The following is a 22,575-nucleotide window of genomic DNA, read 5'->3' on the forward strand; positions in this document are numbered from 1 at the left end:
AGCACACGGGACTGTCCTGCTCCAGCTCCATCGGGAAGGGAAATAAGGCCACCAACCCACTGCTACCACCAATCTTCTGGATTTTAATTAAGCAGGAAGAAAAAGGCTAAAACTCTATGGGGAAAAACCGCCTGTTGGTTTGCTTCTTACAGTCAGTCATTCCTGCAGCACCTGACTGTCCCCTCCAAATTGTTTGGTTTTTTTTTTAATCTTGCTGGATAAAATGTCTTTTTCTTCTCTGGGAGGCTGGAGGAGCATCTCGCAGGAAGGATGACCAGATTTCACAATACGTGGTTTTGAAGGTTGGTGTTAAATTTGACAGTGTAGCTCCAAAGTAATTGTGACTAACCACTAAATCACCACGTGTAATGGGTTCTTCTGAACATTTACAGCTAGCAGTTCCATTATGCTCTAATCTGGAAAACATCTAAACGACTCTCCACAAAAATTAGAGAGGAACATAAACGTCTTGATAAAAACAAGATTCCAGAGATATTCCACTTAACCACAGCGACTTCTATAATATAATATCTTGTGCAGTAACATCCATTACGGTGCAGCCATTTGCTATTTGATTTTTAAACCCATGCTTCAAGACATCAATCTAGTGCGCATCGAGTCTACGTGAAAGGTGAAACAATGAAGAACAAACCTCCAGGACAGTGCTGGGAGCTGCAAGGAGGAGTGAGCGGTAGCATGGGAGGCGAGTAGCACCAAGAGTCTGCCTGACAGCCGTGGATGGAAACTCCAAGTTGCCCTTGTGCTCCTGGATGCTCATCCCTGAACTCCATTTGACTCAAAACCTCTCAGCCCATAGTAAAACAAACACTGTGCTGTAAGAAGTGTCTGTCTGCCCTTGTTCGGCTTATAAATAATACAATTAGCTAAGCACACAAGAAGCAAAAGAGGGAATCATTACTGATTCATTCCATTTTCCTGGAAAAGCCTGAACTGTGGTTAAGTGGAGGACAAGCTGAAATTTTCCATTAGTGAGGAAAAAAAAAAGCTTGTTTACAGAGAGAAGGGAAAAAATCCCTCAGGTTAGTGTTCAACTACAGTAACAACAAATTTTACCACAAATCTCTGCTAGGCAGATACTCACCCTGCTCCCAGCCCAAGGAGCAGTGGAGCTTACAAACATGCTGCTCTTACTTAACACAAAAACCATGCAGAAAACAAAAACCAGTAAGAGAATCCCAGTCTTCAAACAGGGAAACGAACAGGCAGCCTTCAGACATTCCTCCCAGCAGTTTTGCCTCCAGTCCCCCTGCTCGGGGGCACAGGAGGAGGGAAGGCAGGCGGTAAGGGAAGAGCTGGCCGGGCTGTGCGCACCAGGGGATGCGGCTGCTGTAGGTGACCCCAAGGAGCTGGGCAACACTCAGAGTCTGGAGTGATCTTAACTTCCTTCGGGCCAGGGATACAGGCGCCAGTCTAGACCAGGGACTTAAAACCACTTCAACATTGCACTTTCCTGAGCAGCACTGTGCGCTTTTACACCACAACCAAGGATCAAAGCCAAGTGATGCAATAAGTGACTGCAGCACAGCCCAGCCCTGGTACCTGCATTAAAGTGAAGGCTTTTGGTTTTGTTCTTAACAGAAAGGGATGTTTCATCTTGGTTGCTCAAGCAAAGATGAAAATCAGCTTGTCAAATAAAAGGATGTTGTCCACATGTGCTGAAAAGCCTGTGTTCTGCTCCCCGCTTCTCCAGTCATCCCCAACTGACTCCCACCAGCTGGCACACTGCAAATTTTGGGACCACTTTAGCACACTAGCACAGGTAGCACACTAGCACAGGTAGCACACTAGCACAAGCCCTTGGGACACAAGATGCTATTCAGCCCCTATAAATTCCACCATAACCCACTTACAAAGGAAAGCGCGTCTCCCAAGTCCTGTAATAGAGCCCAACACGAACTCCCACAAACACAAAAAGGCAGAGACTTCTGGCAGCCCAGAATGGCAACTGCTGCCTTTATATCATACCCCGGGTGTCTGCTTTCCCTTCCCCCAGAAAATTAAGTCAGTCCTCTGCTGTAACCAAAACAATTAGCTGCACTGTAAAAGATGAAGCCCTAGATGCGAAAGCCACCTGCAAATGCTCATGTGTCCAACAATTTCTACCTGCCCTGGGTTTGGAGGGAGGAGATGAGTTTTCCACCCCAAAGCTGTCCTCGATAAGGAAACAATTTCTAGGTAAGCTGAATATGCAGAGGTGAGAATCACAGGAAAGCAGTTTGGTAATGCCTGCTGCCAAAAAAGAGCAACTTGCTTCACAGACTGTTTGTTTCTCTTGATGATGGGATTTCAGCTTGAGTATCTATCACCACGAGATGTCAGATCCCAGGTTTAACCAACCTGCCCTCCATTTTCCAGTATGTACTGTGAAACTTACAAATAACCTTAAAATATCTTTTAATCACAGGAGTAAATAGACCAGGATTTTACTTATCTTGACAGAACATTATATAAGACATTAAATATTTTTACCATAAGGGGAAAAAATAAAGTATGATACTGTACTTCATACCCACAACTCTTCTGTGAATACACAGGTTTATTGCAGGATACAGTTCACCTCCATGACTTCAGGTGATCCATGAGGAAAAGCAGAAGCAAAACTGCCCTGCTAATTCCAGGAAAATAACATGACAGGAAAAGCAAAGCAAACCCTTCAGACAAGAAACAAGAAAACCTTAGATTCCTTTAAAAAGCCTGTATTTGCAGTTTCCCGCGTACAGTTAATTTGCAGCATTTAATCCACAAGTTGTCATCAGCCTTAACTCCCAATTTCCAGACCCCAGCCGCACCTGGGAGAGCAGCAGGACGGGCTGAGCGCACAATCAAATCCCCCAGAACAACTCCTGAGCCACCACGGCTGAGGCAGAGAATCTGCTTATATATTTTACAAATAACCGGATCCTTCCATAATCCAGGCTCTAAGAAATTTTTATCTCGCCATGAGCTCAGCTGTTCTTAAATCCCTTCTGTGTCTTTTTTCCTCTGTGCTGCCTGATACACTGACCAATTTTATAAAAGGGATTGGCCTTTTGGGTACGCTCTCCCAGATGCTGGTGGAAAAGAGGTCTAAAATCTGCCTTTTTCCCTATCCCCTCAAACCAAACCCGCCCAGGAAAGGCATTTATTCCTACAGACTTCTCCTGCAGAGGTCTGGCTGTTACACCGAGTCTAAAACAGCTGCTGCTTCTAGTTCTCCAAGTCCCCAACCCAAATCCGATATACCAGCCAGGATGGACATCGTCACATGGACGCATCAACTTACCCAAAGCTGTTCTCTGGGTCTTTGGGCCCCGTAACACTGAATCTCAATTTTCACGTCTCAGCAAATCTCCAGGCCCTACACCCTCTGCTCATCTTGGTGCACACGCAGCTGCAGTGCTGGCCAGTTGGAAGCCGTAGGAGAATGAGAATTACAGCAGGGAAAGCTGGCATCCCAAACGAGAACAAAGACGTGAAATCCCAACTCTGCAGAGGAGGAAACTTCACCACCACAGGGCAAGAAGAGGTGCTGACACCATTAGACTGACCCTTATTCTGTAAAGCACTTCGCAATACATTTAAACACTTCAAGTATATTGGTTAAGCATATACTTAAAGTAGTTTCGTCCACACAACAGCATTCAGGCTTGACCAGGTATAGTTTGTGCACATCTTAAACCTAGTGATGCACAGCCTCCTTCCAATCCCTTCTCCAGAAATATCAGCACTGTTCTCAGTTATGTGCCTTCAGTTAAACATCTGATAATAAATGAAATTAAAAAAGATTTAGGGCATATTTTTCCAAAAGCCGTGTCGTACCAAACCTCATGTCCAATGCACCCAGCCACGCTCGCAGACAAGGATATTTATTCACACACTTTTGTCCTTGCAAGCAACAGAAGAGGTCAGTAATCCAAACACAGGGCAGCACTCTAACATTTCTGTGTAATGTTTTCTGCTGACTGTATTTCTAGCAAAACTGCAATTTCTTCTTGCACGTGGTAGCAGGTTGAATATTCTGCAAAACACTGGGTGATAAGACAGCTTGCAGAACTATTCCCCAGCCAAAATTCACTCCTAGCCATCGCCCTCTTTTTCAGCTGCTCTGCATCACTGCTAGCAAGCTGTGATCACCAAACTCCAGCAGGTATTATCAGCTGAACCTCAGCACTACCCCATAAATCTAACTCAATGAGGAAGTTGCCTCTATCCATAAAAATTCTAGGAATGCTCATATTTGAACCCAGCATGCTGCTGACTTCCAAAACGCAAGCAGTAGCATGGAAAGTGAGCCAGTAGCTTCTCAGGAGAAGTAGCTGCAGGTGCAACTACTCTTTTCATTTGTCTTCTCTGCCTTTCCTCTGGAAAAGGGATGAAAAAAAGGCATTTATAACTCTGCTTTGCAAAATGCATCAGTTATATGCAAGAAGATGGGCTCACCTGGGGCCTATCTGACCTGTTCCAGTAGCAGGACTGGTTTAAATGGTCATATAGGATAGTTTTGCAAACTAGGAGTGTTCAAGAGATATAAGGAACCAACTACAGCTTCTCTTAGGTCTCTGCTACTACTGCCTTCCAACGGTCTAATCCTCTCCACTCCAAGCAGATGCAGCACTAGGAGTCACCCACTGCCACCAGATAAAGCAAAACCCAAAAGGAGAGCAGCAATGTTTCATCCCTGTTGACTTTGGTCAGGACACCTGGTGTTAGATACCCAATGTCTCCTATTTAGGAGAGCAGGTCCTCACTCTTCTCATTGTGCTTTTTTGGAAATCAGAGCACCGGGCTCACAGATGTACCTTTATGGCACGCTTAGACCACAGTTTAGGACAAGTGTACTGGGCTTCTGATCTTCCCAAGTAGTCCTGCCCAAAGACTGAAGTCAGAGTTGGCTTCATCCATGAAAGGGGGTGAAAACTAGATCGTGCAAGAGCTCTGGCACGAAAGCACCGAGCGGTGTGACCACACGCCAGCAGCTACATGCTTGGTGAGCTCCCTCCTCCCTTCCCAGGAAGGGAACCAGCACCACAGACAGGATACCGGCACAGGACACTGTACACAGCAGGATGGAGTCACCGGCCAGCGCGGTACATTTGGTTTATATTTAAAAATTACTGCTTCTCCAAATTCAATCTAAATACTTAAAAACATGTCCGGCACCTCTACCTAAGATTAGCTGTGCACAAGCAATAGAGGTACTAAAAGCACCCAGGCCTGGAAATCCAACATCCTTCATGCTACATAGGCACAGAAAGATACGCTGATATAAAGAGCTGAATTACACAGGCAACGCAGAGGCTGAGAGGAAGAAGACAGGCATGGTGATGGAGATGGGACTCATCCCAGGTGTAAAGTCCTGGCTTCTCAAATCCCACATGCATGTCTAGCCACCACTTTTCTCCCATGCAGAAAAGACAGACTCCAGGAGCAGCCCACCAACAGAAATGCAAACAACTGACCTTTAAGTCAATTTTATTTGAAAGTCAAAACTCTACTCCACTTTTTACTGACATCAAGTTATTGGAAATCACCAAAAAAAAAAAAGCTATTGAAGTTTCAGTTAAAGACGCACAGATAGGAATAATGGGGAGACAATGCCAACACAAAAGCTTTTTCTCTTTCTAGTGACTGACTGGAAGCACAGAAGAACTGAAGGAGTTAAAGCCTAATTTATGCCATTTACGTTTTTGCAAGTCACTCAGCTATCATCAGGCAGACACATCCTGTTGCGTCTGACATTTCCTTGAGCACTTTTGTTTTACTTCTCGGTGCTACCAGTGTACTGATTAGATCCAACACCCCCACAGAAAAACAAACAGCTCTGTGAAAGGCAGATGCCACGCAGCCATCTTCCTCCCCATCCGCAGTTGGCGACATCAGTTCCAGGAGGAACGAAACCTGCTGCTCTTCCAGGAGCATTGCATGGACAGATGCGGCCACCCACATCCAGCCCCTTTAAAGCCCTCTGCAGGTAACGAGGACTGTGGGAGGATGAGTCCCGCAGCATCCTCCCTGTCAAGATGAGTTAGCTGCTTCCAGAGAAAGGGAAAAAGTACCTGGTCAGTTTTGCTCCGGCAGGACACAAGCATGTTCTGAGTAATTTTCCTCAAAATCCAAAGAAAACAAACAAACAAAACAAAACAGCCCCCAAATGGCTTCGGGCTGCTCCAGGGAATAGCTTTCCCACAGGTGAAAGGAAATGCTCTCCCCTCCCTTACCCTGAAAACACAACTCTCAAAAGCAGCTTCTCTGGCTTTGACCAAGGAAATATTGTTTTTCTTAATATGGGGGTTCAAACAGTTGCTTTACTCTGAACTCAAGGAAGCTTGGACAAAATAATCAGTGGCAGAGAGTACTTCATTCACTTGATTTGGGTGTTTGCTGACGGATCCCACAGTTCAAACAGCAGTCTGAATGAGCAGATTCTCACTGCTGGAAGCCTTGCAAGGTTTTAATTTACCCAGCACAAAACGGAGTAAAGGAAGAATTGATCTTCCAGCTACTTGGGCCTCTAAGAGCATCAAAAATTAACAGTCTTTTTGATTATGGGAAATTAGGAGCATTTGCTACAAGGATCTCATGAAAGGCATAGTCTTCTTCATGCTTTTATGGAGATGTGCAAAATCGTTTAATGCCGCAAGATTATCTTCCTCATAGCTGCATATACTTAGTTATATCACATCAAAAGTTTGGCTCCTTCAGAGTTGGATAAGCAGCTGAGAATCAAGAAGTAACATGATTTGAGTGTCACTCCTAATGGATCTTACGACTTATAGGTCTCTAAAGACTAATGATTTTTTTTTCAAGACTAAATAAATGGAGATTTCACTCAAAGCTGTATGTAAGCAATATCTTAAATGGATTCTGCCTTTAAAAGCATGAATAGCTGAGGAAGAAGGCTAGAGTCAGGGGAGAGGAAAAAAAGCTGGTCCTAATTGCCACTCATTCAAAAACATTATCTTGTTATACGCATACATACGTACCCACCCAGAGATATGTGAGTGGATGGAAACAGCAACTGTGAGTTAAGTGTTTACCAATAGGGTTTTTATTGCAACAAAAAGCACCCCACTGGATGTTAAACACAGGTCCCACCCAACGAAAACATATTAAAGGAATCATGCATTCACTGTTTATATCAGCAACAGGAACTACAACACAAAATAATAGATTGCTTTGGCTTCTTAGTCTCACATTAGCAAATGCAATTATCTTTCATTAATTTTACAGAGTGTTCACAGTAGAAATTAAATCATTTCTTCATGTCTGTTTAAGAAAAACTTTACTGTGTTAATTATTCATAAATACCAAAGTCTGCTACTTATTACTCATCACAAATGTGATTCATTTCCATGACGCCTGAATAATTCGGTGCTGCCCTATTAGTCCCAGAACACACTGTACAATTGCCAGCATCAGCAAATCAATCACAAACAATAATTCGGTGCCAGCTGCCAAGGAAGAAGAGGAGGAGGAAGAAAGCAGGAGCGGCACTGCCTCCCCACCCCGGTCACCACACTGCCTTCATCTTCACACACAAAAACTCCATCCCGCATCTCCTGTCCTGCTCGGCTTTGCTCCCAGCCAAGGTGCTTTGATCTCAGGTGAGCAGCCCGGCCCCAAACTGGGAGCAGGGCACTGGGCTCCCGAGGGAGGGAGGCAGCGGCTGGGGATGCTCCATCGCTCCGCTTCCCCGCAGATGAACATCTGGGCAGGCAGCTGCCCGGCAACGGGAATTAGCCGACTGAGAAGGGGTTGGAAAATTAATCCTCACGAGTATGTAAGAAGCCCTACAAGGGTAATTCCAAACCAGGCTCAGAGTCGCGAGGGCTGCTCGGCCACAGTAATCCCCGCAGCGCGAAACAAAGCCCAGGCGCCATTTCTGTGGCTAAGTGGTTAAATGAAGAATTACTCGAGAGTTTTGCGCCCTGGCAGCCGACTGCTCCGCAAGGACAGAGGGAGCCCAGACTGGATGCTACAGGCAGGGCAAGAAGGGACTGAAAAGTTACTACAGCAATAAAATATGCTCAAATCTGCTGAAATTACAGATTTTTGTACCATTTCCTCATTAATTTTAAAAACAAACCTAGCCACACACACAAAAAATCTCATAAAGTTGCAACACATCACAAATACTGTTGGTTTTTTTCATAAGGAAGTCAGGAAATCATCAGTACTTTGGACACAATTCTCTCCTCCTTCCACTCAGTCGGTGCTCACCGGGGCAGACCAGGCACCTCAAGACCCATGTCCTCTCAGAAAGATCCATTCCCACATCCCATTTTCAGCCACATATTAATTATTTTGCTTTCTAGCAAGTTATGTGAGCTAATTTCGGCTGATGCTGTCCAGAAATGCTGCCTTTATTATTACCGTTGTGGAGAAAGCAAATTAATGCGAAGGATTGCACACAGAGGCCTAATCCATTTGAGGTAAATCAATGCATTGAACATTTAAATTGCTCTGCTTTCCTTCAGAAAAGTACATTGAAGTGATTCATTAGCCACTGAACTGTTCACAAGAAACAGACAAATTCTCTTAGGCATGCCAGTGCATCTCTGCTAGTTAAATTTAAAAAGCAATCAAATCTACTAATAAGTCCTTTTTGCCAACACTTACATCAGTAGAGAACACGATTCCTGACAATTCAGATAAAATAAATGAGGGACAAATTAATCTCAGCTAATATGCCTCAGAACTGATGCTCAACTTGTTAAACTTGAAAATCTGTCTTTTATAAAAATAAATAAGCTATTGGTGGTGCTTAATGTTCAAGCACCTTTGCTAACCTTTATTAAAGGTTATAAAGTTATGAAGAGGAATCACAAGGCACCATCTGTGTCTATTTTAATACAGTCAACACCTGGATTTATAGCTTCATTATAATATTTATTAACTCTTAGAAAAAAATAGCAGAAAAGTACCTTTTCAAGAAAAAGTAATCGTGTCTTAGTACAACAGCACCATGCCACAGTTTCATATTCCCACTCTCTTCTTTAGGGGGGACCCACTCCAATAACAAATGCAATAAATAGTGCAAGGAATTATTGCTCTACTGCAATCACTGTAATTTAATTTTCCAACAGCTAATATTCCTCTACACACAAAAAATCTCTGAAATTAAAATAAAAGGCAGCACGAAACACATACTTTTAAATAACTAAAAGTCAATTTGCACTTTAATAAAGATTTAAAGGAGAACTGAAGAGACCTAATATGGAAAATGATTTTTTTAATCCTTTTAAGAAGTCCTTTAATAAGTCCAACACTTTATCTGCAAAACCAGTGATATCAATTTAGAGAACTTTGTGTAGTCCGAACTTAACAAAACCCATGAACTCAAGTTTACAACCAAGACCTTCAAGGTCAGGCCCTATAATGGGATTAGGTGAAGGAACTACTTGTACTTACGAAAGCAATCCCCTGCCCTTCCCCTCAAAGCCCCTTCTTCGCTCTGCAGGCTGGCCCACTGCCTCCAACACCCCAAAACCAGACCCAGCTTTGGTCCCAGCAGGTGCCAGGCAGGGAAATTCAGCTGTCACTGACACCAGTTTACAGGTGGCAAGGTAATATTCACCACATATCTCATCCTATAGCCACGAGAGCCACCACACCAAACAAGCATGGTCATTAGGAAATGAGGCTGATAAATGAAGCATCGCGGAGTCACTTGTGCCTGGCAGCATCTGCGCAGACACTTCGGTATGGTTTTGTGGGGGCATTTTTTGTTTGGTTATTTGCTGTTTTTATTGTGGGTTTTTGTTTGTTCATTTGTTTTTGGCTTATAATTGTTGCAGAGTTTTTCCCAGGGAGTTTCACCACATGTACTTCAAGGACAAGCAGGCACCATCCCGGTGCTCTGGCCAGGACCCAGGTTACCTTGGGTCACCCCATCTGCTCACTCACAGCCTCCAGCTCAGCCGTGCTGCCCCCCTCCCCTCCCTGAGCAGCCGCCCTGGCCAGGTTTCTCCCCAAAACCAGCAGCACTGTGCTGGGGGACCCCATCCTTGAAAGTGGCATCTGCTCCACCAGCATCCAGAGGTTTTAAATTGTGTAACTTCTGCTGAAGTCTTTATTATCCACCCCAAGTCTTGGGGCACCACAGGATTCTACATCATCTCTCCTGCATGCAAGGGGTTGAGTACTGATTTATGGGGCTTAACTATTAGTGGAATTTGGGGAAAGAACAGAGCTCATCTCCTTGCACAGCTGTCTATCACCTTTGCTGTTTCAATCACAGCTGTTGAGTGGGCCTCTCCCTAAGAAGCAAACCCCTCAAGTGATTTTTCTCTCCTTGGCAGCAATATATGGTTTTCTTTTTCCCCCTCCACATAGAAGCAGTTTACTGGAAAAACTCAAGTGCTGAGTCCAGCCTTCTCCAGCAAGACGTGAGGCCAGGCCAGGGCTGATGGCGACACTTGCCGCAGCAAAGCCATCTTCTTCACGTGGCTCTGCCAGCGGTCTGGCTTGCAAGGAGTCAGGCACACCACGGTGGATCATGGAGCCCATGAGATTTGCAGATGCCAATCCCACCACATTTCCAAGAGGAAGATGATTAATCTGTTCAGCCAACACACCCCCACACAGGAAACACTTCCATTTTCCTGGGAAACGTTCTAACACGTCTTTTCTTCAGGCTTCTGTAAGACTTAATTCAGAAGAGTTTAATTAACATGTAAGGACAAGAACATGCATGTACTGCCAGCGGCTTCTCTCCCACATCGCAACAACGTGGTGCCAGCATCAGGCTTCCCAAAAGCCGGTAGGCACCATCTCTGGTCCTGGTCCAACAGGTTTGTACCAGCAGCATAAAGTTTCTTCCAATCTCAGGCTTTCTGGCTCCAGACACAGTTCTGCAAGCTTACTCTCCTCTCAACAGAGAACATCTCTTTCCTTTGAGGCCAGCCAGGAGGAACACCAAATACAGCCCAACCTTTACCCACAGCTACATCTCTCACCCCAGAAGGGTACGAAGCCACGACACCACGTAAGAATGTAGGTATCTGTATTTGCTCCCATGTCTCGTTACATTTTCCAGTCTAACCCCAAGGCCTTTTGTTTCTTGCAATGGTGCCACTGAATTTATTGCTATAGACAAGTCTGGTAGATACTTCCCATAATAATTAGCCAGAGCTGAGTGAAATCTCAGTTCTGTGATGCTCTCACACAGAGTTACTTTGGATGCTGCCTCAGTTCAGTGTGCCAAAAGCTTTGAGACTTCCACAATCAATCAAGTGACCCAAGTCAGTCACTCATGACTAGGAAAAAGCACATTTCTCCTTTCTCACCGCCAGTGCCAAGCGGCTGAGACAACCCCCTCCTTTCTGCAACCACCATCAGCCCATTCCACCAACCTCCCAAGCAGCAAATCCAGAGTTCCACCCAAATTATCAGCTGTGCCTGTGCCTTCCCCTTCCCTCTCCCAAGATTTCCAGATGGTGAGAGGTGCTGGTGGAACAGAAGATAAGCAGGAATGTGGACATACAGAACATGGACCCAAGAATGAAAAAACAAACAAACACACACCTCTTCCCATGCCCAGAGATTCACATTCCTCTAAGGGAAGGAAGGAGATCTATTTAGCTACTTACTAGTTATTAAGGAGCACATGCCACCACTACAAAGGTAAGCAAATTTTAAGAATCTATACGGTCATAGACAGGAAAGCACCATCATGTTAAATCTAAAACAAACAAAAAAAATATCGCACCATCATGTTAAATCTAAAACAAACAGAAAATATCATGACAGCCATCCTGAGTATTACTACTGCTCCAGGGCAGGAATCTGCCCTCTAAGCCTGCAAATCTCAAAGAAAACAGGCAAACAAGTGATGGGATCAAGAGCAGAGGCTGGAGGACAAATGCTGCAGGCCAACAAGGTTCTTCATGGGCACACCCTCCAGGTTGATCCCATCAGATCACGTCATGGTGATGCTCTGTAAGTAGTGTGGAGCATTACCAGGTCCAGGACAGGGTATGCTCCACACTAACAAAGGTTCAGCTTTTAAACAAGAGAAAAGGCCCCTACAGAACAGCCCAAATAAGCAGCTTAGGCTTAGGTCTGTGGCAAAGTAATCACACACAGGCTAAAAAGTTTGCTGGAACAATGATCACTTACTTGGCTATTCCCAGACAAGGCTACACAGCCCAAAGACAGTGTCTGTAGATTGCTTTATGCAGCTGCCAAGCAGTTCAAATCACTCTTACAGGAGGTGTCACTTCATAATCACCTCGACTATAAACACAGGAATTTGCACCCTTATCAAGCCAAGCTTCATTGAAGGAAATCGTCCTCTGCTGCTGACCAAATCCTGCTCCCTGTCCTGACGATGCTCCCCAAACGGATCTTGCACTCCTCCAAGTCACTCCCGCACTCTCAGGATTTGCACAGCAGGGCTGTGCCATTCCTTCCCTCCCCACCAGCACAAACCACCCAGAACGGTCAGGCCTCCCCCCAAAAACCCCAGTGCATGAAGAGCCAGGCAGGCCCCGCTCAGACACCCTCATCCCACACCTACTGCTGCTCTGAAAGCAGCTATTATCTGTCCAAAAAGTGCTTACATTAGCGTCTGTTACTGGCACTAGAAATAGGTGTCGGTTAACTAGTCATCAGCTGAACATTGCTAAATTGAGAATGCAAAATAAAATTTAAGACAAGGTATTACAACGGGCAGGAAGACTTGAAGGGACCATTGTTCTTTTACGAACTTCTTCTCTTCCCGTATTTTTAAACATGTAAAAGTTGCAGCCCAAATAATTGCTTGTCAAGACATTATTTGGGAGAATAACTGTAGCTATTAAATAAGCTGTGTAATTAGGTTATTAAAAATACAACATCATTTCAAAGCCTTTGAGAGACTAGACCTCTACCTAACACAAAATCACCACAGCTTCATTTTCATCCCCCTCTCCTGGCTTGAATCCCAAGTCACGAGTCTCAGAAACCTCTCAGAAGTCAGCTATGATGATGTACGTGGTTTGCTGGACTGAGGAGCCATCACTCTGAAGCCTTGGGCAGGTACATGAAATGCTTCTGTTTTGACTCACAAAAGCATGTTTGCTAATCTAACAGGACAAAAAAATACAAACATCAACGAAACACAACATATAAACCCAAAAGCTACAAACAAACACTCAGCTCTCCAAGTCTGGTGTTCCCTTCTGCCTAAGGTGGCGGGGGTTCGGGACAAGGATCATCTCAAATTTCGGGAGGGCATGACTAACCCCGAGCACAGACAGCCCTGTCTCTGGGTGAGGAAGGGAATTCCTGCCCCACAGCTACAACTCTGCAGGCCAGACCCACCTCTGGGGGAAGAGAAACACAGATCACTGGAAGCTGTTCAGCAAAGGAGAGTGTGCATTATGCAATTTCCATTTCTGCTGACAAACAACATATTTATAGGACAGGTAAAATAAAGTACGTAGCCTGCAAGGCTCAGCAGCCTGAAACCTGGAAGCTAACAGACCCAGAGGGCAAGGAATTGGTTCCTGATGTCTGCAAAGGGGATGCCACAAAAATGAGACAAATATATTTTAAAGCAGTAGGGGAAACAAAAGAGCAGGAATCACAATAGCCAAGTCTCATAAAGAGCTGCTTCTTGGGTAGGAAGATAATGACGCTAACCATTTTTCTACTAGATGGCAGTGTAGTGTCACACTACATAAAAGGAATTCTAGGAAGAAATTGCTGTCTATTTCAAGTGAATCTCTGTTTAGACTTGACTTCAGATAGCATGATATATAACAGTACCCTCATTGTAAGGGCACCTGCCATTAGTCTAACAGTGCAATAGGAGCGATACCCTAGTTTCTATTTTCCCAGCAAAGCAATGTCAAAAGACCCTAAAACCCTGAGCTGTTCTGCTACATGGTACAGCTGTGTGCACAGCCACGGATAAGCTACTTGGTCTGTTAAAACTGAAGGCATGCTGGAATCAAACAGCTCCAGGAGCTGGGGAACCAGGTCCTCGCTGCTCAGGAGAATGAGCCAGCTGGGCTTTTGAGGGACAGCAGCAGAATTCAGACAACCACCTAGCTATGGTCAGGCGAGGTTAGCAACTTCAAAGGAAGGTGCACAGATTAAGGGAGCAGTGTCACTACAATTCAAAATGCAAACCCCCCCAAAAAAACAAGGTTAGGGCTGGAGGACGATGCAAATATCTGCAGGTAAAATTCAACCATAGGAGTAACCTTTACTTTGCAAGGCCATCATACACATAAGCTAAACTTCAGCTGTAACAAGATACACTCTTAAAACCAGAATTAATTCCTGGTGTACGCAGGAGCTATAGCATGCATACCCAGGGAGCTTAGTACAACCAGGTGATTTGCCAGAGATAGAAAAGCTCTGGGGGAAGACTGCAGGCAGCTGGAGGATCCTGGCTTCTCTGTGAGCCCTGGAAGGGCCGCACCGGGGGGTCCCCAGGCCGGGGGCTGCCAGGCCTGGTCGCGAGTCACCGTGCACGGTGCTCACTGCTGCTACGGGCCGGGCGCTGCAACTCCTGCGCTTTCCCCGCCAGCAGCGATAATCGCGACAGCCCGCGGGACACCACGGAAACCACTCGCAGCAGAGCGGGGTCAGCTCTTGTTTGCTCCGCAAAGCTCACGACAAGCTGCACCCACCGCGGCAGCCCCGGGCCGGTTGGGCTCCCAGAGCCCTCGCTGCAGCCCGGTTTGCAGCCTGCTCCGTGTCGGGGTGCCCGGTACCGACCGAGCTCACAACCCGCTCCCCACCCCCCACCGCAGCAGCATCCCCGCCACGACTGCGCCCAGCGGGCCTGTCCCGCCGCACCGGTGCCCCGCCACCGCCCCGCACCGGGAACGGGGTTCGGGGTCCACGGGAAGCTCCCCCGGGGAAGGCCCGGCGCTCCCGCACGGCCTCACCTGGAGGGCCGGAGCCGCACCTCCTTCTTGCTGTCCACCACGGAGGGGACGCAGTTGGTGAGTTCGGTCCAGTCGGCGTGCAGCCCACAGCTCCAGCCGGTGGAGAAGCGGGAGAAGAGCCAGGTCTCCCGCTTGCCGGGCCGGTGGCAGGTGCACTTCTTCTGCCCGGCGCGGCACTCGCAGGGCTGCTCCAGCTGGATGTTGCGGACCAGGTGCCGGCCGAAGGTGGTGCCGCCCGTCTTCTGGATGTGCAGGAAGACGATGAGGTCGTCCCCCTTGATGTTGAAGTCCACCCGCCGCAGCAAGTCGCCGGCAGAGAAATTGAAACGGGGAACAAAACGCGCCGGCGTCTCGTCCTCCGCCCGGTACGGGTCGGCGACGGCGGCGGGGCTGAGGGCGCGGAGCCGCAGGAGCTGGCACTCGGTGCCCGGGCAGACGTACTGCAGCACAATCACGGCGAAAAGGAAGAGCATCACCAGCGCCAGCAGCACCTTGTGGGACCGGTCCTCCATCGTCGCCGGGAGCGCCGCGCATCGCCGCCACCGCCGCTGCTGCTCACAGCTGCTGCTCACAGCCGCCGCAGCAGCCGCCGCCACCGCGGGGGGCCGGCCCGGCCGCGCTCCGCCGCCATCGCCCCGCCGGCCCTTCCCGGCAGACCCCGCGCCGCCGCCCCCTAGCACCGCCCCGGCCGTTTCGGTCACGCCCCCTTCGCGGGGCCACGCCCTCACCACAGGCACCGCCCCCCGCGCGGCGTCTGAGGTGCGGGCGCGCTCCGCTGGGCACGTGGCCGAGCCGCTGCAGCGGGACCGGGTCCGGGACCGGGACCGGAGCCCGCGCTGCACCGCGCTGCGGGCACGGACCGCACCGCTGCACAGGGATCTGCGCTCCGGCCGCCGTGCTCCCGCCGCGGCCAGGCAGCAGACACACGGTGCTCCGGGCACGGCCCGGCACCGGGCGCTCTGTGCTCCCGCCAAGGTGCTGGGCTGCGCGGCAGGCTGCAGGGTGCCTCATCCTAGGCAGTCCACAACTGTTCCCACCCATCCGAGCGCCCGGCGGCAGCAGGCTGCCCAGGCTGGAGACCGCTGTTCCAGCGGGGAACATCCGATTTAACGGCAACAACAACGGCAGTGGCGCCGTCGGGCCTGTCGGCCACACACACCTCCATCGTCCAGCCCCTCCACCGTGCACGCCTCCATCATCCAGCCCATCCATCAAACATGCCTCCATCGTCCAGCCCATCCATCACACAGACCTCCATCGTCCAGCCGGTCTATTGCACACAGCTCCATCATCCAGCCCATCCATCACACAGACCTCCATCGTCCATCCGGTCTATTGCACACCCCTCCATCATCCAGCCCATCCATCGCACATGCCTCCATTGCTGGCACTGCTGTGCACCGAGCTGTGCTTTCTCTCCACAGCACATGCTAACACCCAGGTTTTGGCAGGAGGAATGAGAACATTGACTCTTGATGCCCCAAGTGGTTTCAGTTCATTCAGGCATCCAATATACATGCTATCTCTCGTCAGCATATTTTGAAACCCCTCTACACAATGAGAGTATTCTGTAAATAAAACAATAATGACAAGGACTCTGTGGATTTATCTGTGATTAAAGTCCTTTATATATTTACATGCAAATTATGTTCAGCCCTCTGGCTCCTGGCGTGTTGTCAATGAGGCCTGGTGGATGGGAGCACACTGGTGCTCACCCCGGCTGTGCTGTGAGTGTGCCTGCAGAGCCACCCTTGTGTGTTCTCCAGGACAACCTGCCCGCTGCATGCAAGCTGCCTGTCAGGGCCAGGGGCAGAGCACAGCATAGCGACCCAGCCTGATTTTTTACTTTTGCTCTTGAGTGCAACTGATGTTGTGGCAATTAACATCTGGGAAAACCACAGCCCTGCAAGTGACTTAGAAAAATCAAGTATAAAATGAGGGTTTGGCTAAAGGAGGTATTCACGCTATCCCCAGTGTCCTGTCCTTCCAAGGAGAAGCAGCAGGGACAAGACCTGGGGTTTGGCCACCCCCAATCTAACTGGTGTGCTCCAACGTTTACCTGGTGGGCTCAGCTGGAGACGTTACACAGAGGTGCTGCATCGTGCAACGCTTCTTCCCTCTCGCTAATCCATGATTTCAGGTCAGGCTGGAAATGCTCCAGCTTCTCTTTCCCACCCAGAGCAGGTGGAGGGAACAGTCCTCCCCAGCACAACGCCTCAGCTTTCGTTCTCCTGTTGCTTGTGATGCCTCTGTTTCTCTGCCTGGACAATCATCCAGGAGCTGAATTTTCTAGTATGCACAGCAGATAGAAAAAAAAGAAAAAAAGAAAATACTCTCCCAGACCTTTATCCATCATAAAAAGAAAAAAAAAATGGCCTGCCTCTTTTTTCGTCTTCTCACACTGCTCCTGCAGTTCACTTTAAGTAATTTCAGCAGGTACATGTGTTTGGAGGGGATGTCTTTATGGTTTTCATCCTTGAGCAACCTATCCTGTCGTCCCTATTTTTTTCCATTTGTCTCTAATATTTTGAAAACATTTACACTCACAATAACAGGCAATTTTATCACAAAGATTCTAGGCATGAGAACTACTGAGTTAATTTGCTTCTGTTTATATCTGTCTCTCCAAAATGAATGGATTGCACCATTTAATGAAAACGCTGTGTTCTGAAATTCAAGCCTTAAAATTATAAAGATGTTTCTGTGCTTTATATCCATCACTCTCTCACAGTTGTTTATATAAAAAAATAGATTTGCCTCCAGCTTTATTTATTTCACATTATGAAATAACAAAGATGTGTGCTGGGTTAAAACCAATCCTGAATGCTAATACATAAGAATTAAAAGGAGGGAATAATGATGGCCTAATGTCTACGCTAAATTAATATATACTATAAAAGATATGATGCATACTGGGTTGGTGTTCCCAGCAGAGCCATTATTTTGGAATGAGCTAAACAAACAATGATCATCCTTTCACTGATGAGTGATGGTCTCCAGTCTGCTGCCTTCTCACCCACAGTATGTAAATGATACTCCCTAGCTTTGATCCAGGGACACAAAACATTTTCTTAGGCGCTAAAGAAATGAAAATCGCCCGGAACAAGATAAAAGTAGGACAGAACAGAGCTGTTAAGGATTTTAGAGCATGGGCAAGTTTCAAGCGCTGGCACGGCAGCTGGTTTAAGTTAAGAGGTCAGGCAAAAATGCCAAGCGCCTAGTAACGCTGGCAGAAAAAAAAATATCTCTGCTTTCTTCCCAGCACGTGGTATCCCCACAGACCCCAAAACACACAGACCCCACTCCCCACACTCCACCATTCTCCTCTGCTGACACTGGGGATCCCCCACCTCCATGTGTGTGTGCAGGGCCGTGGATGGGTATGGCCACTGTTCCTCTTTTCTCCCTCGAGCATCTGCTGGCTGGTCCCTTTTGCCCCCCGCCCCATCAGAAGCTGCCCCCCAGTACAGTCTCCCCCAGTGCCTCCCATCCCGGTGGATGCAGCAGTGGGGTTGAGCTGAGCTGGTGCAGGATCTCATCTTGAGCTGACCCCCCCTCTTTAGTTAGCCACAAAATGTTCAAAAAAGTAGAGGTTTGTGTGCCAAGGCACCAGATATTTGCCCAGAGACAGGTCAATAAAATGCCTCATGCCTCAAGCCCTATATTGATGTTTGCAGCTTTAGGAAAGTATCATTAGCTCTTTGTGTGGGACCGATCATCACATCCCTGTCTATTTTCTGAAGACCTGTGTTTCCACAGCATCTGAATTTCACCCCTGCACTTGTCTGGCAAATGGTGAGTGCTTGGCCTTAACAAAAAGAAAGCACACATCAGCTTTGAGGTAAGCAGGCTGTCAGTGTGTAAAACTGAGTCTTATTAGGCTTTAACACCTCCAGCTTATTGAAAGGATTGAGGTTTCGTGTCAGCCCAACCAGAGTAGCCCCCAGCATCTGCTACTCTGCAGAGGTACAGGCAGGGGTATGGGCAGGGGTGAGCCCCCTGGGCAGAGAGGCAGGATTGGGCTGTGGCAGCCCCCGCCAGGCTGGGGTAACCCTGGCTGCTGAGGTACCCGCAGCTGCTGGGAGGATGAGGTGTTTTTCAAATCAGAGATATCTTTGCACAATTAGAATAACTTGATTAAAAGAAATGCAAACAAGCCATTAACTTTGCTTTGCTAAATCTCCTTGTGATTCTTCTTACAGTACCTGTGCAGAAAGGGGGAGAAGATAAATTAAATAACTACAGAAAAGCCTCCCATGTCAACAAAATAGAATATTTATTAAAATAACAAACACAACCATCGCCAACCTAACTGCTGCAGCTTCCTTTTATGAAATTGTCTCTTGGCTGAACAGGTTTGAAGCCAGGGCATTCAAAAACACTCTTCCGATCATGGGTTCTCAAAGTGACGGAGCGGATGCTGCAGCCTTGTCCTCCACTGCTCCAGAAGGATCTTTCACCCCAGCACTTCCATAAGACCTGATAGTTTTACTTCTCTGTTGGGCCTGGGTAAAACTGGATTATGGAATCAAAGGATATCAGTGGGGGACAGACAGCGTGAAGACACCACTCTGCTCCCTGAGGAAACGGCTTGGAAAGGGTGGCAAAGCACAGAGCAATGAGATGGTCATCACACAGGAGGAGAAGCAGGGCGGAGAGCAAGGAAACAACCAACCAGGGCCAAAGAAATGCTGTGATGGGAGAGGGACAGAAGCTCTGCTAGCACCTCACAGAATAGGGCCCTTATCTAGAAAAAGAGTATGCAAATAAGCAAAGGCATGGAGCAGCAGGGTGATGAGTAAAACTAATTAGAAAATGAGGCTTGATTATTCATGGACTTGACATATCAGAGAGCAGCTAATCAAAGGAATAATACAAGTTTGCATATTCTTTGTAATTTGGGCATCAAAGCTTTGCTTCTTGTCACTGTGGCATCACCACCACTCATTCCTAAAACCGAACACACTTGATGTGAGCATAATGTCTATACTCTAGATAACACAGTGGGTCTTGGAGAAGATTTTTCCAGCTATCAAAATGATCTAGCAGTTACCTCTGCTTATAGATCTTGCTTTCCTGAATACAAACATTGCCCAAAGCCCTTTGGGTGTATGGGAAACCAGGCAGCCTTTAAAAGTTTGAGCCAAAGACCTGGAAATTCAAGGGATCAACTTCACAAGATAATTGCTATATAATCCCTTACGGTTTCTTTTTGCTTCTGACTGATTGCTAAATAAACTTTGTAGAAATCACGTGTGGAATGATGGACTTGGTGGGAGGTATTTGCACAGTACTTGCTGGGTGCAGGAAGATTTCAGAAGTACCTCCTTCCCAACACATGGCATCAGAAACCATCCACCCAGGCTGTTCATTGCAGTAAATCTGGGATTTGCACCATCAGTTGGAGCCAGGCAAAAGGCAAGCTAGCTTTCAAGTTATGAGTATCAACACTGTTTCCATTTCACACATAGATCTTGGTCCTGTGAAAGGTTTTATAGGAGGACCTGATGTGCGGCTGGCATCTGAATGTGTACCAATCTTCTGGGCAACAGCCAGATGGTGAGTAAATGATACTGTCCCATCACCACTGCTTCTTATTCCAGCATGAAATTGGCTGAGAAACTGCTGAAACATCAAATTCCCTTTTGATGAGGGCAGCCTGGGACAACTCCAGGGAGTGGGATCCATGGGGATGAAAAGACTCTTTCAAGTATGTCTTTGAATCAGTGGGAAAAGTGAGAAGTTGGGACCGCTCCTGCCACTTTCTGCTTGTCTGAATAATTACAGTGATGGGTGTATTTAGTACCATCTGGCACTAGAGCCGAAGAGCAACCAGACATTGACAGAGATTACTGGTGAGGTGTGTGAAGCACCCTTTTGGAGGTGGTTCTGAGTAGATTAGGAGGAATTAGAAAGGATGTGAGCCAGCGAAGCCCAGGGCTGCAGTCCATATGGTCCAGGGGATATTTTGTGCCCACTTCCAAGATATACAGCAATGCAAACCTGGTGAATTTGTCCTACTTTAGAACAAAACCTGCAGCGTTTGCTGGATTAAGGTAGGCAAGAGACTAACTCAGATAATGTGAAGTGGTTTCACACTGTGGTTTCAGCAGTGGTTTCACACTGGAGAGAAGGGCTGTGAAAGGACTCATACAAATATTTGTTACATCTTTGTAAAACCAAGGGGGAAATAATTTCACATGGCTCTGAAAGGAATAGGGGGAAAAGACACAATATTACCTGATACTATCTCAATAGGTAGTCCTGTGTGGAACAAATACAGTGAGATCTGGTCCAAAGGCATTCAAGAAATTTGAAAGGTGAAATCTGCCTTTCACAGTGAAATTATTCCACTTTAGTTACAGTGGTTTTTAAATAGATTTAGTTAAACTGGTACCACACTGTTGCCTGGACACCCTTCAATTCTAGAGTAGTTAATATCAATTTAACTTAATTTGGTACCATTCCGTGTACAGACTTCATCTTGGATGCCGCATAAATATTTGCTTATTGAAAATGGTGATGCATTTGGGCAACACAGTCTTGTGGGATTAACATGTGTGAGAGGGGATCAGATACAGGGGAAAAAAAAAATCACAGGAAGAGGTCTGAAATTTCCACAGATGAATTCATACAATTAAAATGAAAGAATAAATGAAGGTGAAGCAACAAGAACTCTGAGCATTACCAAATAATAAAAAAAGGAAGCTTTGAAGCCAGTTTCTTCCCAGAGCCTCCTGAGCAGCAGAGTGAATGGATCTTCAGGGAGTGATCGAGTGGTCCAGTGAAACAAAAAAACCACTCATTTTACAGTGAGATTTTGCAAAAGCAGATTTACCAGGGGTAGCAAAGAAATAATTCACACTTTCCGAAGACGTGCTAAATTTTCTTCCATTATTTCAAACCTAGTTCAGCCAGTTGCAAAAGGCCTACAGCAAACATCCCCCCGAAAAAAATAAAAATAAGGGACACTGCAAGAGTTTCACTTCCCAATTCTGTGTAAAAGGGCTCCTAAAACAGCAAAATCTCACCTTTCTCTGTAGCTCCCTCCTCTGCTGCCACAAGTCCACATGGAAACAGAATATTTTTGTTATAGTGAAACTTCTGGAATAAGAAAACAAACAAACAAATCAACATTTAAAGTCTAGGTGGCACTACAACAGAATTGAGTGGACAGTCCTGGCTGGGCTGGATGTAAATAAAGAATACCAAACACAGCAATTTCTTGTTGTTTCCCAAAACCACTCTGGGTTCATAGCATTACCACACTTTGTAATAACTAAAACAAAACCAGGGCAGTATAAATTTATACCTGCTGATCCTAAATTCCAGCCGTTGGGTCACTTGGCCTGGGGCCAGGCTTTCCCAGGGGCTCCTGACCAGCCCTGCATTTGCATTACTAAAGGCACAGGCTGCTCTTTGAGTCTTTTCTTTGTGGGAGATGCTGCCAGTCCCGCATGTGCCTTCTCTGCTGCTTTGCCGGATTAAAATAGCAGCAGCTATTTTAATCTGCTGCTGGAATACATCTGAAGAAATTCCTTGCAATCCCTCTCTTCTCCTCCCAGCTGACACGGAGCCGTGTGGCAGGGAGCGCACATGCAGCTGGTGTCCCCTAGCTGGATCCATCCTTGTCTTGGAGGTGGATGTGGGGGTACCCGCTCCATGCTGCCTGCATCCCATGGCCCTGAGG

General features: G+C 46.9%; 1 protein-coding gene across 1 annotated transcript in view; it reads right to left on the reverse strand.

The window, feature by feature from the left end:
• The window catches only part of HS6ST2 (heparan sulfate 6-O-sulfotransferase 2), a 130,870-nt gene extending 115,423 nt beyond the window's left edge, over nt 1-15,447 (reverse strand). Inside the window, exon 1 of the mRNA XM_065846720.2 lies at nt 14,886-15,447. Coding sequence (XP_065702792.1) covers nt 14,886-15,397 — 512 coding nt within the window. The 5' untranslated portion in view covers nt 15,398-15,447. The remainder of the gene's footprint in view (nt 1-14,885) is intronic.
• Nucleotides 15,448-22,575: the final 7,128 nt, after the last annotated feature.

Source organism: Patagioenas fasciata, chromosome 11 (genome assembly GCF_037038585.1).
Source record: "Patagioenas fasciata isolate bPatFas1 chromosome 11, bPatFas1.hap1, whole genome shotgun sequence".
Lineage (NCBI taxonomy): Eukaryota > Metazoa > Chordata > Aves > Columbiformes > Columbidae > Patagioenas > Patagioenas fasciata.